Raw genomic sequence first — 17,727 nt, 5'->3', positions numbered from 1 at the left:
ACAATGTAATAATACTTCACAACCAACTGATTATATACCTTAATGAATAAATTAAGAGATTTGTAAACAATTAATATATATTTTTGAATTGATTACAGCATTAAACTTGTAAATATAATTTTCCAATGGCTATTTAACATATAACATACCTTATATGAGATAAAATGCCCAGATTGCAGGGAATGTTATGTTGGTGAAACAAAGTGAAGGTTTAAAGATCGTATGGGGGGGGCATATCAGCCCGATAAAGACCGCGGATTATGAGAGGTCTGTTTGTTGTTTGTTGTTTTGGTTTTTAGGAGCATTAGCAACTAAGGCCATATTGCTCCGGGATATGCGGTGGTCATTCCCTGACCTTTCCACATCTTCCATATTTGGTGGCAGTGGGCTCGAATCCCGGTCTAATCAAGAAGCGTGTGCTACGCACTGCTGCTCCTTCCCACCTGGCTACAGAGGCACCTTGAGAGGTCTGCTGTGGTGGAATATTCTTGGGAGGAGAACCATCAAATCTCCTGATGAAGCTGTTATCATTGAGAGGGCACACAGATTTTGGGACCACAAGTGACTCAAAAGCTCGCAAATTTGCTCCTCTGAGAGTAAGACTATTAACAGAGACGGGAATCAGCATTCATCCCCTCTTCGAAGCTGTGGTTCTTGGACAGGATGAACGGTTCCGCCTGGCACGCTCCCTCCCGAGCAATTTCCAGTTACAGTGCACATATGAAGAATACCACCCATGCTCCTGTAGAAACAGATGCTGTGAACCGTGAGCCTGCTGATATTTAAGGATGTACTGTATGTTAAACTTCATTGTTGAAAAAGGAGGTGGACGCCTCTAAAAGCTTCAGTATTTTATTGATGTTTTATTGCTTTTATCCAGTGTTTTACTACATTGTCTTATTTTATATTTTTGTACAGACAGTTATCTTATTTTATTTCATTTTTATTATCTTAATACAACACAACTCTAATTTATTTTATTTTATTTAATAAAAGTTTATAGCGGTTGGTGTAGGATTGTGCAGTCACTGTGAAAATGAACATTCCCAATCCCCAGAGGCCTATTTGAAGAACATACCTTATATCCCATGCAGTCTGGACATCAGGATTAATTAAGAGAACAGCCCTTGTCCAACTTAGCAATACTCCAGGATCTGAAAATAATATTTCTATATAATTAATGTTATAAAAAAAAAAAAAAAAAAAAAAATGGAACTCTTAGGTAAATCCATGCCATTCAGATGAGCATATACAAGAAATTAAGTCAATCCCAATCTAACGATATTTTACAACCTTCAAGTTCATTTATAATTAAATTCATATTTTGTGCCTTCAAAAAAAAAAAAAAAAAAAAAAATACCAACTTTGACAGAATTCATTAACATTCAATCTATTAATTATCTACTTATGATTCCTGACTATTTGTTCCTTTCAAATAATTTTACAATTTGTAAAATAAGTCATACAATGTACAATACTTAATTATTTTACTTTCACGCTATAATTTGATTATTTATTTATTATTTTATGATAACGTAAAATGAAAAGGTCACTGACACTATACTATATTATAACGGTTATTTTTAAGCTGTCAGAAGAAACCAATTAATAAATTAAATCACTTCATTGTGTTGAAATTTTCAAAGAATACAAATGAAGGGAACTTCTATCAAAATGGAAGGATGGTATGAAGGCAAAAAAATTAGTTTGGCATATTTGGAATGGATACTGCATATGCTTTACCAAGTTTAAAGAAAAAAAAGTAACCTTAATCTCTGTGAGGAAGGAATTTTAGTTTCAAAGGTGGGGGGAGGAATCAATGATTAGCCCGATAACTTTCTTTTGAAGAATTTAACATTTTAAAGGTTTTGGGGAAAGCACCATCCCCCCCCCTCCACAGACCACAGATATGCCTCAAAAAGATATACAAAGATTTTCATCAAAAATATTAATCAGATTCATAGTTAAACTTATTACTTGTTATAGTCCTATACACCAGTATTCAAGTTGGTCACCATGTGACCACTGGTGGTATACTTCTGTCTTAGATAAAAACCCAGCATTATCACCATCATTACCAGCATTAGATTTTAAAAAGGTCATGAAACCTTTTTTAAAAAATAAAAATCCTACTAATTGGGCATAGTTCCTGCATGTACAATTAATTCATAAGATCATGGAACCACATGTGGAATACATTAAAAAAGAGAGGATAAAACTTAAAATTGTAACTAACAAAAAAAAAAAAAAAATACTGGGACCAACCTAGGAGGCGTTTATCTAATTTTGCTAGTATTCAACATGCTAATATATTATAAACAACTTGAAAGCTTAACTTTCTTTCTGCAAAGCTAAACTAAAATAATCACACACATTTAAAATAATTCACAACACCCAATGTAATTTATTGTATAAGAAGATCTACCAGATGGGCCTTGGAACAGACAAAGTTACATATAAATTCTATGTCCTCAAATGTTACTACTCTGCATTTTTAAAAAAATTCACTGATGTTCCTAACATTTACTCCTAACTTAATACATTCAATAATACAACTCATGACATCAATTTAGTGATTTGTGAAAAAATGGCACAGAATAGGAAAAAAAAAAAAATGAACATTAAGAAATCAGCATAAAAAACTGAGTTAAAAACAGCTATTAGTTTACAAACATCAAAAACAACACAGAATGGTGTAATCATTCATTCAGAGGTGTAATCACAGACACCATGCCCTTAGTCTGAATCATGAATTTGGTTTCTCGAGTATTAAGACTGTAAATATCTAAAAATTTTAATTCAGTTATTAATTTTAGAAACCCTGTATATACAATTGAACTATGATTCCTTAAATGTCAAATGTACTTATCTAATCTTTCTTTCTTTCCACATGTTCACTAAATTTGAGGCACCTCCATAACCAGGTGGACAGGAGCAGCAGTGCATAGCACACGATTCTTGATTAGACCGGGGTTCGAGCCCGTGCCCACCAAATACGGAGGATGGACCACCGCATATCCTTGGAGCAATATGGCCCTAGTTGCTAATGCTCCTAAAAACCAAATAACAAACAACAACAAACAACTAAATTTGAGGAGGGGGATTAAGATGCAAATAAAACCCATTACTAACAGCTACCACAATCCAGCAGGCCACACAGCCTGCCAGATGCTATTCCAGCCAAACTGCCAACCACTATAATGTTAGTGACCACAGAAGATCAGTCTGTATATCTATTTCTGTCTAGGCAGTTTCCAAAGATTATCCCACAATCCACTAATGTCGTCTATGTTGTGGCATCTCTGCACAGATAGTTGTGCGGCGTGTTGATCTGTGAGTTTAGCATTTTGCTGGTTAGTATTTATACCTTTTCCACGAGGAGGGGATCCATCTTCACCATTCACTGAAACTCTCTACCCAGGTGTAGCAAAGCCATTCCCACACCCTAGAGAAGGGGTTTTTTTTTTTTTTTAGGAGCATTAGCAACTAAGGCCATATTGCTCCGGGAATATGCGGTGGTCATTTCCTGACCTTTCTGCATCCTCCGTATTTGGTGGTGACGGGCTCGAACCCCGGTCTAATCAAGAAGCATGTGCTACGCACTGCTGCGGCTTTCCACCTGGCTACGGAGGCGCCTAGAGAAGGGTGTTAGCACAGTTAGGAGATAGTATTTGTCAAATGCTATATTTTGCCTCTCCTGGAGGGAAGGGGGGGGGAAGAGATTTGTGGCTGGCAGAGATACTGCTTCAGTTAATCTGCTCAAGCAATCTAAGCGATGGCTCTCTGAGTGAAGGAGTGCAGAAACAAATGAGGCCACAATACAAGAAGAAAACACCAATGTGAAAGGAGGAACAATGGGCAGTAAACTACCTAACTCTCATACCATTTGGATATGGAGGAGCCCAACAGAAAACTAGTGAACCCAACTATTAAGTATTTTTATAGTTGTTTCTGTTGTAGGGGGCAGCTAGTAGAGGACATGGGTATGTATAATTGTGGGGGTTGTGGAGAGGAAATTAAGCCTGAAAGGTAGCCCATGGGTACAGGATGTTAGTAGAGCTGTGTTGTGAGGCGATTGGTATCTTGGGGGATTTTAAGGAGAGTAGATTCATACAATCTGTGCAGCAGCCAAACAACAGAAAAACATAGTAACCCCAAAAACATTTACTCGACAGAATAGCTAGCAAACTAGCAACTAAGTTAATTTCTTTCTAATTAGTTAATTAACTATCACTGATGAAACCGCCAAACTTGTTTTCAAATTACTAACTAATATGTTCAGAAGTAGGCTGACTAAAAACTGGGAAAAAAGGCCATGTAGTAATTTGGCCTTATCATTAAAACTGATGTGGTAATAAACATTGTGTGGAGGGGGGGATCAATGATTTCGTTTGAATACTGTCAGCTAGAAAAAATGCAAATATTAAAGTTACTGATTCTAGGTGCAAATTTCTGAGTTTAAATTACTTAAATATTGGAAAGTCATGTGAACGTTAAAGCAATCATCTACTTTAAATGTGATACATTTTAAATAAAATGAGGAGTTAATGAGAATAAATTTGGATAACTACCAATTTGCATAACAAAACTGATGTGACTTTTTATTCAATATTAAATTATGTCACAAATAAAAAAAAAAAAAAAAAAAAAACACTTACCAATTTTATATTGGTGTTCACGCCATTTCATTAGATGGGAATAAGAGTAAAGATACACGTGCTTCACGCACCATCCTTCTAATGCTGCCTTGTGCTCTACATGAATAACAGGACATTTGTTCCGGATGTCTTCAGTTGCTGGAAGAATGTCAAACTCATCTCTGTGTAAGAAAGGTTTGCATCACAATCAATTTTACAAGATGAAATATTAACAAAAAAGGATTAATTATTACAACACATGAATGGGTACAAGTACATGGGTACAAGTACAGCTGTGCATGTGCATTAAACCTATTTACAATAATGGACTACATTATAAAATTACCTTTATTATTTTCCCCCCATTTATCCCATGCAATTAACTTAAATCCACAGATGTGCAATAACCACTTTTTTTAATGAACGAATATATAACTATACATTATAATTGGCACACTGCATTATATATTAATGCCTAAAATGATCTTTGATTTTCATATCCATATATAGATGAGTTACAAATGAATAGTGTCTAAAAATAAAAATGCTGCATTTATAATAAAAATTCACATTACAGACCAAATGAATTAGACAAATGTAATCTTACTGTAGTGAGAGAAATATTCTAATTATTTAAATTATTTTTGTGATGTAACTATATGGATGAAACTTTTCATTGTTACAATGTAGCATTGAAACATTGTTACAAATTGTAACACTATAAATTGTAACAAATGATACAATGAAACATTGTTACAAATGATACAATGTTATTATTATTTATATTTACAAGAAGAAAATTGCACTATCTGTTAAGTATAAGTAAAATGAAAATAAAAAAAATAGCTCAGGAGCCTTTACACGAGGAACTGAGGGGGTGCCTGCACTAACTGACTAACAGTGGCCATTTCCTTATTTTTGAGCTATTAAGTAGACTTGTTTTTGGTAAAGAACATTGGTTTTTGAAGTTTTTCTGTTTTAAATTTATGGTTAAGAGTGGTTCAATATATTTCTTATGTTAGATATAGCGGTAAATTTTGGCATCAATCTCTTCTATATATTCTGTAAGGTGCATGATTAATATTATATTATTTTATAAATTTCGCATGTACATACATATTACTGTAACAATTGCAAATAGTGTATGCAATTATTGCACGTTATTATTGCTGTACTTATGAATAGCATAGTGTTACTATTACTGTGGTATTAACTGTAGTATTACAGTATACAATGATGCAGCTTTATTTTAATTGTTTTAACTAAAATTATGCCTTCAACAAGAGCAGGAAAAGCACAGGGCGGTGAGGATGCCCTGACTCGTGAATTAATTTAGTACACAGAATATCATAAAAATAGAATTAAAACCTTATTGCTTATGTTGCACGTAGCATGTATGTAGAATTTACAGTAGCTGGACAAAGGGGTGAGCTTACAAAGAAAGGCTTGAGTTCTGCAAATTGCAGCAACTGGAGACTAGATACCTGCAAGGTGATCTGATCGAGGTGTATAAGGCCTTGAATGGTTTGAGCAGGCTCAATGCTGATGAGATACTTCCACTTGCTCAGATTAAGAGCCTGAGGGAGCATAGGTTCAAATTGAGGAAAGACAATTGTAGAATACACGTGCATAAGTTTGCCTTTAGCCAGCGGGTAGTTGATTTCTTCCATCTGTTGTTGTGGAAGTTGATAGCTTAAATAAATTCAAAGCAAAACTAAACAAACATTTGGAGTGAATGGATGAGTGAATTGGGAAAGGTTTTTTTTGGCTGATGCTGTATAAGCTTGCTTTCTTGCATCATATGCCTCAACTAATGCTAATGTTAATAACAATGTCACAGAATATAACAGTGTGTGTGTGTGTGTGTGTGGATGGATGTGAGATGTAAAGAGAGTAAGAGAATTACGTAGAAGGCTTTTGTTGGACAAAACTGAGTGGTTGAAGAAAAGATTTAATGTCCTCAAAGGAATTGAACCAGAGGATTAATCAAGTAATCAGGTGTCTAAATCAGTGCTAGAGTCAACTCCCATACATCTGCTGCACCTTCTGTGACAGTATAGTGGTTTCATTACTTATCACTCATCTGGAGAGGTCTGTGTTCTTCAATTGGGGCTGCAGTCAGCTGATCTCAAGAAGAGAGTAAGAGTAGGGAGAGTAGGAATTTTTCCCCATGAGTTATTGCAGGTTGTTCAGTCTGCACAACATGCAAATCCCCCCTCCCCCAACACATACACTTATATAATACATAATGTAATATGGTCTAAGCCTGCTGCATGGTGGGATTACCAAGAGCAGAAGGCACTGGTTCCAGAGTAGTAGTTATTTTCAGTAACCCTACTGTATGGGAAAAAAACAGGAAATATTTTATGCAATAAGGATTGGTGCAATAGGACAAAGTCCCCTTCCCTCCTGGAAAACATATTGTTATACATGTAAATACTAGTGATACATATGCAATCTTAGGCTCTACTTCATAGTTATGAGGTGATGTTCAGAATGCCTTAAGTTAGAGATGAATTTAAAGTGTCTGGAATTTTGCCCAGACATGATTGGAAGGAGTTCAAGGCTCATGGAACAGAAGGTTGCATTTAGGAAGATGGGATAAACTTGAACAGAAGGAATTAAGAATATTTCCTGATGCTATTGAAGCAGCATTAAGGGGTTCATAAAATGCCGCTATTGGGGGGAGAGGGAATACACACACTTAACATGTCTTATGTTAAAGGATTAGACCTACATTTGTAACTGCTATGTTTTTCAAAATTGTTCTGATCACAGGTTTCTTGATTCACAGGTTGAATCAAGGATGTTACTGTGACAGTGGTAAAAACATGGACTTTGTCTCCTTTAAGTACCTCAACAACTGGGATGTGAAGGAGTTATTCAGAAAGAAAATAAATAGCCTTTTCAGCTAACTTTATTTTCTTCATCTTCTTGACATAAGATAAAAATTCATGGGAAAAAAAAATAAATTCTTTAAATAATGCAGAGTCCATCCATGCTGATTTTTGTAAAGTAGTAATAAACTCGTACTGATGAACAATTTATATTTTTAAAAGCTCTAGGATTAGTTGATTTACCAACGGCAAAAAGCAGCAATTTGTGAGTTCCAGTTGCATTGCTGTGGGTGGCTATCGTGATTTTTTTTCTTTTGATTTTTTGTATCCTGTTGCTGCAGGCTATACTTTTTTTTGGCAATGTATTTCTAGGTAACATTTTATAATTTAGACCTGTTCTATCCGTATTGCGTAGTTGTTCTCCAATCAATTTTCTCAGTTGATAAACAACCTTAAACTTTTGTAAATTTTTGAGCAGCAGGCTCAACAGCAGATAATCTTTCCTTGCTAACACTCAATAAAGGTCCAAGCCATCTTCTCACTTTCTATAAAATGTTCTGCACCATCAATCTTTTGATGTCAGACCAAAGAATTTTCTACGATGCTGGTTTTATGAGTCTGCTGAATGGAGTTCTGTGTCACCTTTCTTGCATAAGCTACAGCCACAATGCATGGTCTACTATTTCTAACTTTGGTTTCTTTAAAGTGCAGTAAGAAGTTAACCACATTTGCGAAAGTGAAACAAACTGCCACATCATAAGTGCAAAATCCCTCTAGATTTTTTTATCATTTTTTTCCAATCTTTTACAAATTGTCTTGCCCACAATAGAAACAACAACTCTTCTTTCTTTTTTACCCAACACTTCTTCATTAATTTATGTAATATTTAATTAAATTATAAACTGAAATTACAATGTTGTTGTCTTGTGACATGACAAGAACTAACTTGCATGGCATATATGAGAAGGTTCAGTGGACTGAAAAAAAAAACAGTCGATATAGTTAGGGAAGGACATTATATATATTTAGTATTGTATTTAGTAATATATTTAGTAATAATCTTAAAGGAGTGTAGAGATATTTTTTTTAAGGATAGCATATTACAGATCAAATAAATTATGAGTATAACAACCACTCAGACAAACAGAATGGACCAACAAATCAGAATATCATATCATGGAGGATTTTAATTTTACAGACTGAAATTTGCAGAATGGTCACATACTCAGCATCAGAACATTTTTGGATTTACTGATCACTGTTTTGTATACCAACAAGTTAAAGAATGCTACATTCTTGATTTCATTACCAGCAGCCATTCATCATATATTAAGAAGTACCTTTAACTAAAGGAACCACTAGACAGCAGTGACTGTGGTGTATTGATGTGTGATTTATTCAAAGAAATAAATACTGTCAAGGAAAGACATTTCATTTCTGCAATGCTGATTAGTTTCAGTGGGACTAACTGATGTTTGTGGCAAATACATGCCATGTGGGAAACAATCCTAGAAACTAATAAGCTTTTTGTATCAAGTAAGAGATATTATTCAAGGCTAAGATCTAAATGGACGTCAGATGAACCAATGAGACTCACGGAAGAACAGTCTGCAATCAAGTTAATAAAGGGGTTATGCAGACTGCCAGATTATGAAAAGCCTTCAGCTAATATCACAAAGAAAAGTAGAAAAGGTTTTGGTTGTGTATATGTCATTAATTCTACCAAGCCTTGGGCATAATGGACAGTTGATCACAGTATTAGTTAAGGATCTTTTGCCCAAAGTATGAAATTTAAATTAGTAAACATTACAAAGCAAAAAGATGTATTTTTTATTTACTAGGCCACAGATTTATCTTTTAACAAACATAGCTTCATGTATTGTTTGTAAAACAAAAGTCCACACACTCTGAGTGAACACACACAACGAGTGTTGATTAGGCTTGAATTGTTAGCCTAATGCAACAAATGATACAATGTTGGAATCATGCTTTTGAGATGCATGGTGCATTCCATCCAGTAGGAAAAAAAAAAAGAGGCTACTGGAACAAAACACTAAAAACATTAAAAAAGCAAAGTTAATGCTAACTAAGGATAACTTTAATTCATACTATTTGAGAAAAGAATGTATAATGTGCTAACGTACAGAAAAGCAAGGTGCAAGTGCTTACAATTTTATACATCGTTTTTTTTTTAACAATATTTTTAACAATGTAAAAAAAAAAAGTCCCCTTTATATATTTCAACATTTAAAAGAATGTTGCCCGAAACCAACTCAAAAACAAAACTGAGGAATTAAGTATAACATATTTTAATGTAAACTCCTTAAACGTTTAATTTGCATACAACAAAATTAGCAGAAAAATTGCTGAGAGAGTTTGGAAATTGTTATGTAGGATTTATCAGTTTAATTATTTTTATGTAATTTGCAAATGAGCCATGAAAAATATTTCCTTCTGAAGGATTCTGTTTGTGGCAATTTGCCTCAATATACACATTTATACTGTTGAGAGGAATGATTAATTGAAAAGCAGAACTTGTTATCTGAAAGCAGAAACCTAAACTTTACACACTCACATTTCCACAAATGAGTGGGGGGGGGAAGAACCAGGTAGCACAAACATAAAATCTTAGCATGTAACAGAAGGTTGGATCTTGTGAAGTTTACCTTTGGGCAATATGTTGTAGAACATTGGAATAAATTACTTTACAATGTGACTGAGGTTGGAGCACAGCAAAGTTCAGGACAGAATCCGATCACCACTTTTTTGGTAATGGGAAAAGTAACAATGACTGGGTCAGTTTTATTTACTTTTTTGACAGTTGTCAAAAAATTCTGCTTCCTTGCATTATTTTAGCCATTCAAATACTGTCTATCAAATACCGACTAGAATTAAATAATTTATAATGACTGAAAGAAGCTGAAAGAGAAAATTGTTGCAGCTAAACGTAAACAAGGCACCTGGTGCTGATGGGATCTTTTTCATAGATATTGAAATCAGTAACAAAAGTGACATCACACCTTTAGATATGATGACAGCACCTTCAGTCCCTGCAGAATGGAGGCATGCAAATGCTCTTCATATACACAAAGATGGTTCAAAGTGGTGAAGGTAATTACAGATCAAGTTTGTCAAAATGAAAAATTATGAGCTTGAAGTATTCTCAAGAAAAATTGTCTCCCATTACTAAAAGACCAAAGAAATTGCGCATCATTAAAAATTAGTAATAAGATAGGTTTTAATAGATATGAAATATATTTTAAATCCTCATATAAAAAAAATAATAAAAAATAAAATAAATAAAATCAATCATAAATAAAAATAGTCATTTTTAAATACTTACATTAAGGGATCTTTTCTGAAAACCACATCAAGGTCTAAAAGTATTCTTTCAGCCAGGGTATCAGCGTCCATATTGTATGAAATAGCAAATACAGTAACTGTAAGATCTAGGAATCATCTCCATAAAACTCACTATCTGAAATTTCAATAATCAAATGTTAAAACACTAATAATAATAAATTACAATGTAGCGCATTTGATATTACAGTATTTATGTTGTCCTTTCAATATCATAATATGAACTGCTGATTGAAATTACTGTAATGTCCAATTTTAACACAGAATTCTCATCTCCTATCTAGTTAAAAATATTATACACATTAGCAAGTGTGTATCAGAAATTTGGTATGCTTGAATAAATCATGGCAATATAAAATTAATGCAGTAGATCCAGTACTTAAAAGTATTTAGTATTAATACTTTTTATACTAATATTTTTACTGGCCATACAGTTCAAGAAAGCCAAGGTTTTTTCTGCACAAGCAAAAAAAAAAAAAAAAAAAAGCATTACCTATATATGTTTCCTGCCACCCTGAGAGGTCTTTTAAATTTCCCCAAGCCATTGGCTCAAAAATACCCATGGAGGCAACTTATTCCAATAATTGAGAACTCGCTGGCTAAAGGGAAATTTCTTACAATTCAATCTACAGCTCTCTTCCCATAGTTTGAAATTGTTCCATAGTTCTACCATCATTGAACACTGGAAAAAATTTACTATACCCAACTATCAGAGTTTTATAAACTTCAATCTTAAGGTACTTAGTTACCAAGTTCTGTGGTTAACCAGGTCATTTTTGAATATTGTTTTTTTTTTTTTTTTTTTTTTGCTTAGAGGGGAACAGGCATTCTGTGTTATCAGACACTCAGTCTAAAACACTGATAGATCTGATAGCTTTCTATTTTAGAAGATTTAAAAGAAGTCTGGTTGACCTGCCTCCCTAAAATCCACTCATGCACACCTTCTCAATGGTAAGCCTGGTTATGTCACTTTGGGGGGCAACAAACATGTAGAGGGGTTCTCTTCAAGACAACATTCTCTACAAGGTCAACGTGAAGAGGAAAAGACCAGACCCACCAGCACATGACAACACAACAAAACAAATGGCCCTCAGTCCCCAGCAGCTTTCACTCCTTCCCTCTTACAGCAGCAAGAGGATCAGAGTGGAAGCAGAGGGTGCTAAGAATCTCTGGGTACGACCAGGCTGCCCTGCACAGAAACTGAACTTGGCCTGTTACAACATAAGATTGCTCTTCAGTGAAGATAGGATATTAGAACCGGAAAAGGAATTAGAAAATGCGAATTGGAATATCATCAGCTTGGCTGAAACAAGAAGAAGAAATGAATCACTTATAAGTTTATCAAGTGTAAATGTGTTGTACACCAATGAAAACAGTGAAAAGAGCAAAGGTTGAGTTGGCTTTCTGGTCCATAAAGATATAAAAAAAACATTTTGGAATTCAAAAGTACATCACCAAGGGTTTCAAGACTACTACTCAGGATTTCTAAGAGGTATAAACTAAAGGTTATAATGACATATGCATCAACATCGAGCCATGAAGATGAAAAAGTTAAAGAAATGTGCACCGAAATTGAGACTTCTAGATGAACAGAAAACTCACTGCACCATTATTCTGGGGGGCTTCAATGATAAGGTTGGAAAGAGACAAAACAGTGCAGAAAGGGAAACTATAGGAAATTTTAGAATTGGTGAAAGAAATGAAAGACTTGTGGAATTTGCAGAATCTTGAGGAATGTCAGTAATGAACACTTTTTTCAAGAAAACGGTGAACAGAAAGTGGACATGGAAGAGCCCAAATGGATTAACAACTAATGAAATTGACTTCATCCTCACTAACAGAAGATATATTGTGAACGATGTTACTGTCCTAAACAAGGTAAATGTTGGAAGTGATCACAGAATGGTAAGATGCACACTTGATATAGATGTAAGAAAAGGGAAAAAAAAGCTGACTCAAATAAATAACACAAAGGTTTTTGAGATAACAGAAGAGGAGAAAAAGCAGTATGTACTGGAACTTAAGAACAAGTTTGAGCTTCTGAAGACCTTTCAGGACCAAGATATCGACAAGGAATATGGGAAATGATAAAGTCCGAGAAATCTATAGGTAAAAAGAAATCCAAAGAAGAAAAAATTAATCAAGAAACACTTATTGTGATGAACAGAAGACGACAATTCAAGGGCAAGATGAACACTGACAAAGACAAAATTGAGTATACTGAGTTATGCAAAGCCATTAGAAACAGGCTCAGAGATGACATAAGAAGATTTAACACAAGAAAAGTAGTGCAAGCATTAAGGGAAAACAAAGGACTTAAATCAGTAGTCATGAGCAGTAACACAGAAAGACAAATGATACTGAAACTGAATAATAGTGATGGTATACTTATAAATAGCAGAAGACTACTATAAAGAATTATACAATATTTGAAGATTCAATGTACAAGGCATAATGATATGGGTTTAAATTAACTATACAATATCGGTGTAGATACACCATAAATTAAACTATGTACATAGTGTGAAGGCATTGTTTTTAATTGTATCTCGTATTGTTGCTACCCTTCACAACATACGTTCGTGTCAGACGGCACCTGAGATTTCTCCCATCTTCGCGTGTGTTCACTGTATTAAGGACAGTACAATGTCAAGCCAGAGACTTGAAAGTGTGTGGGCCATGCCTGTGCAGTGTGATGTGTTGTGCCCATTGTTTTTCCGGCTTATTGGCTACCAGGCACCCAGTGGGGCCCAACATTGCCCATACCTTGCCATATGGAGGCTGTGTCCAGTATCACAGCAAGTTGCTTTGGCAGGTCCTGCCACCTAGTTTCCTAGGATTTCAGTGGCTAGGACCTAAAAAAAAAAAAAAAAAAAAAAATTTACGCATTTGACATTAATGCTTAATGGGATTGCTGTTAGGAAATTGCTGGTTGGGGTTGAATGCTAGAGATGTATTAAAAGGCCTAATAAGTCAGGAAAAATTTTGATGTTATTAAATTTAGACATGTGAGGCTATACGCTATATAAAAGATAATAGTGTTAGTTGTCTGACGGCACCAAGGGTTCCCCCGTCTCCACGTTGTATTCTTTGTGAGTGACACAGAACTCTGTGGAGGCCAGAGATTTAAAAAGTGTGTGGGGAGTGGTCTGTTGTGTAGCGTTATGTTCTGTTGTTTCTCTGACTATTTAGCCGTTGGGCCCCTATTGGGACCCACCGTTGCCCACACTTTGCCACGAGGAAGCAGGTCAGGCACCCAGTAGATTATTTAAGTACTCTGGCAGGCTCCACCACCTAATTTCCAAGGATTTCAGTAGCAAGCCTATTAAAAAAAAAAAAAAAAGGGATGTACACTAGAATTTGGCCGAAAGAGATTTGGAAGAATGCGATAGAATTTAGATGTTGATTAGAATTTGGCGGCATTATTAAGGGGTGTACTCGGTCAGTTTAGTGAGAGAAGGGGGGAGACTGGAGGGGAAAACAGATAGAAGAATAGGGACGATAGAGTAGGCATCCCCAAAGAGGTCAGTGGAGACAAGCCCCACCAGGCAAAGTATGGGGGTAGGCAGGGAGGAGAGGAGACAGAGACCTGTCTCCTCCCTCCCCTGCCCAGGGATGGGGTTTTAAAGAGAACCGGATTAGAGTACTCAGTTCAGATTGCCAATGGAGTGTTGGCAGCAAAGCCACAGAATGTCTTCGTCGGTGTCATGTCCAAGTAGTGTCAAATGCGGTAGGAAGGTCAAGCTGCCCATCCCACTCCAGGAGTGGGATATGTTAGTTGGCAGTGGTTAACCCACCAAGCGAAGGGGTGGGAGAGACACATTTACTTCATTCATAATCTGCATTCTCTCTCTCTACTTGCATTCTATTTTTAGAATGCAAGGGGGGGGGATGCAATGATGTGTAATGTAAATTTAAATACTAATTAAAAATAACGATAGTGAAATTATAGTGGTCTTATAATACCGTGACAAACTGACTAAAAAAAATTGAATGGCAAATGCCTAAAAAACGGTACTCACCTTGTATAAATCTGCAATAAATTTATTGGTAAATGGTGGCTGAATTTAGTTTGGAAGAAGCATTAAAAAGAACTAAGGCAGAGAATGGGGTAAAAATATTTTTAAACAAATTTTAAAATGAGTGTAAGGAAGTAGAAGTGCAGATCTCCAATCCTTGGTTGTCATAAAAAGGTTGAAGGACGCGAATGAAAGAATGAAATAAAAGAGAAGACCGGTGGTGCCAATAGTCGTTGCGAGAGACTTTCGTTAAATGAACTGTCATCAGTTGGCAAATGGAAGAGAAGTGAGTGCGTGTTGTATTTAAAGTTGGTCTATACTCTCATGATGCTCTTTTTGACACGTGGGAACTTTAGCTGTGAGAGGTTCCAAGCCGGTGAGAGGTTGAAGGGAAGTTTTGCGTTAATAATATTGAGATCGGAATGGTGTCGGTACCATTCGATGGTGAGGGCTTCATATTGAAGAATTCTGTAGCTCGATCTAAGTTTAATAATAGTGATGGCAGAGTCAGTAAGGGGGGTGTGGTTGTGGTTTTAAAATTTGTTTAAAAATTTGTTGAAAAATATTTTTACCCCATTCTCTGCCTTAGTTCTTTTTAATGCTTCTTCCAAACTAAATTCAGCCACCATTTACCAATAAATTTATTGCAGATTTATACAAGGTGAGTACCGTTTTTCAGGCATTTGCCATTCAATTTTTTTAGTAATTAAAAATAATTACATAAATTAAACTAACTAAATAAATAAATTTAAATATTAATTAAAACTAGGGTTAGTGTGTGCTTAACTGTAGCATTTATGGTTTGTGTTCTTTTTCTCACACAGTTACACTTTCATTCATTCTTCTGGCATTCATTTCATTTATTCGCTTCTTGCTTTCTGCATTGCCTTCTCTGGGCACCTCAACTTACTGTTATTCTTCAGTTGTGGTGCAGGCCTAGCCCAACGTTTTTTGCAGGCCAGGGGAGAATGCAGTGATAATGTTTGTGTTGTGTTTGTGTTGTTAGTAAATGTTTGTTAGTGTATATAAAGTAATGCAAGTTATTTTTAACTTTGTATTCTTTCAGCCAATTACATTTGCTCTTCCATTCATTCCCATTCACTCTCTCTTTCCCTCATGCTAGGTCATTCTTTCTTTCAACAAAACTGCCATTTATTCCCTTTTACCAGAATTCCTAGTTCACTCAGTGCCCAGCCTATTCATTCTATCTTTCATTCTCATTCATTCAATCTACATTGCATTCCCTTGCTACTAGCTTACTGATATTTTTCAGCTAATCTGCTTCCCTTGCTGCCTGTACATCTCCCTCCCCTACATGGTTACTTATTTGGCATGGGGCCCCAGGTTCCCACACATGGCAGGGTAGTCCTGGAGAGGTTTGTCATGTCAGGGTGCAGAATACTGCTATCCTGACAGTTTTTAAGTAATCGTCAGGGCATGGTGGGAAACTTGGGCAATTTTAACTATTATTGATTAATTACTTGGGAGGCTGAATTGCCATTCTTTGAATAGTTCTGAGCATTTTGAATATTTTCTGTGTGATGTAAAGGCTTTATAATTTGACTCTTCTATGTTTAACAGATGTTCTTTTCCCCTGGGAAGGGGGCCAATCTGTGCTATTAGCTCTGTTCTGGGGATGTCATATATTATACATTCATATAGAATGTGTGCCCAGTCTTCACTCTTGCCACAGGTGCAGTTTGGGTCATCAGTCAGGCCTAAGGAGGTTAGTTTCACCTATAGGGAGCTGTGACCCGTCAATATAAATGTTGAAAAAAGTCCAAGGGCATACCACTTAGGTGGCTTTGGGCTAACAATTGCCACCCGTGGAAGAAACCTTTTGGTAACCAGACCTCTGGTTACCTGCTCCCACTTTGTTTGCCATAGCTCATGGAGCTTTGTAGCTATTCTTTTTTTTCCCCATCATTGAAGGTGTTGGTTGCATCAAGGGCTATCCCCAAAAATTCTGTGGGTATGCCCTTTTTAAATCTTTAATGTACGCCTCTTTTGGCTATTTCCAGGTAAAGTGGGAGAGCTCCGGCCAGCAACTGTAGCGCAGGTGTGCTTACTATGTGACATGCTCTGGTAATAGTGAGTAGTATTGTCCTTTGTGTTGATTCCAATTTATTCCTATTTCTTACTATGGCCGAGCAGGTTAACCATGCACCGGCTCCATAGGTGATAACAGGTAGGAACATTGCACGGTATATGATTGCCAGGGTCTTTCTTTTGAGTCCCCAGTCTGCTCGACTGATCCTGGCAATCATACCTGCATAATTTCTCACTTTCTTCGCCAAGTAGATCAAATGGGGGTAAAAAGTTAATTTTGAATCAAAGACCACTCCAAGATATTTTAGTTCTGTTACCATTTCTATAGTAGTTGTGCTAATTTTGATTTGTGAACATCTTATGTCCAAATTGCCTTTTAAAAGTATTTGTTTGGTTTTTTTCAGGCAATATTTTGAGCATGTGCATTTGTGCCCACTCCTGCAGCTGCAAGAGGGTGGCATTTGATCTTTGCTCTACAACCACTTGCGTGTTACCTTTTACAAGGAAAATCATGTCATCTGCAAAGGCCAGGCTTTCTACAGGACCCAGATCCAAGGCCAGAAATTCGTCCAGAAGAAAGGACCGAGGATTGAACCCTGCGGGCAGCCTTTATTCACAGGGCATGTCAATTCCTGGAACCTTGTGCATACTGAGACACTTCTGTTTGTGTTAGCTGTTTATTACCTTATAGAGGTTTTGTGGGGCATTTGCCTGGCGGAGTCTCCTAAGGACACTAGGCCATCAGAGTGAGTCAAATGCCCCAGCAAAGTCAATGGAGATTGCCAGCATATATTTCTCCTCTGAGTTTTTCACTATTGTCAATAG

At 36.0% G+C, this 17,727-nt stretch overlaps 1 protein-coding gene across 1 annotated transcript in view; it reads right to left on the bottom strand.

Annotated features, from left to right (window-relative positions):
• The window catches only part of temp (protein prenyltransferase alpha subunit repeat-containing protein tempura), a 61,065-nt gene that overhangs the window by 27,473 nt on the left and 15,865 nt on the right, over window positions 1-17,727 (bottom strand). Inside the window, exons 2-4 of the mRNA XM_090384308.1 lie at window positions 10,818-10,952; window positions 4,659-4,819; window positions 1,079-1,154 (exon numbers count right to left, since the gene is read on the bottom strand). Coding sequence (XP_090240434.1) covers window positions 1,079-1,154; window positions 4,659-4,819; window positions 10,818-10,888 — 308 coding nt within the window. The 5' untranslated portion in view covers window positions 10,889-10,952. The remainder of the gene's footprint in view (window positions 1-1,078; window positions 1,155-4,658; window positions 4,820-10,817; window positions 10,953-17,727) is intronic.

Source organism: Mastigoproctus giganteus, chromosome 1 (genome assembly GCF_048544385.1).
Source record: "Mastigoproctus giganteus isolate SK-2022 chromosome 1, ASM4854438v1, whole genome shotgun sequence".
NCBI lineage: Eukaryota > Metazoa > Arthropoda > Arachnida > Uropygi > Thelyphonidae > Mastigoproctus > Mastigoproctus giganteus.
The sequence above is the reverse complement of the archived record's forward strand: the minus strand, read 5'-3'. Positions and strand labels throughout refer to the sequence as shown.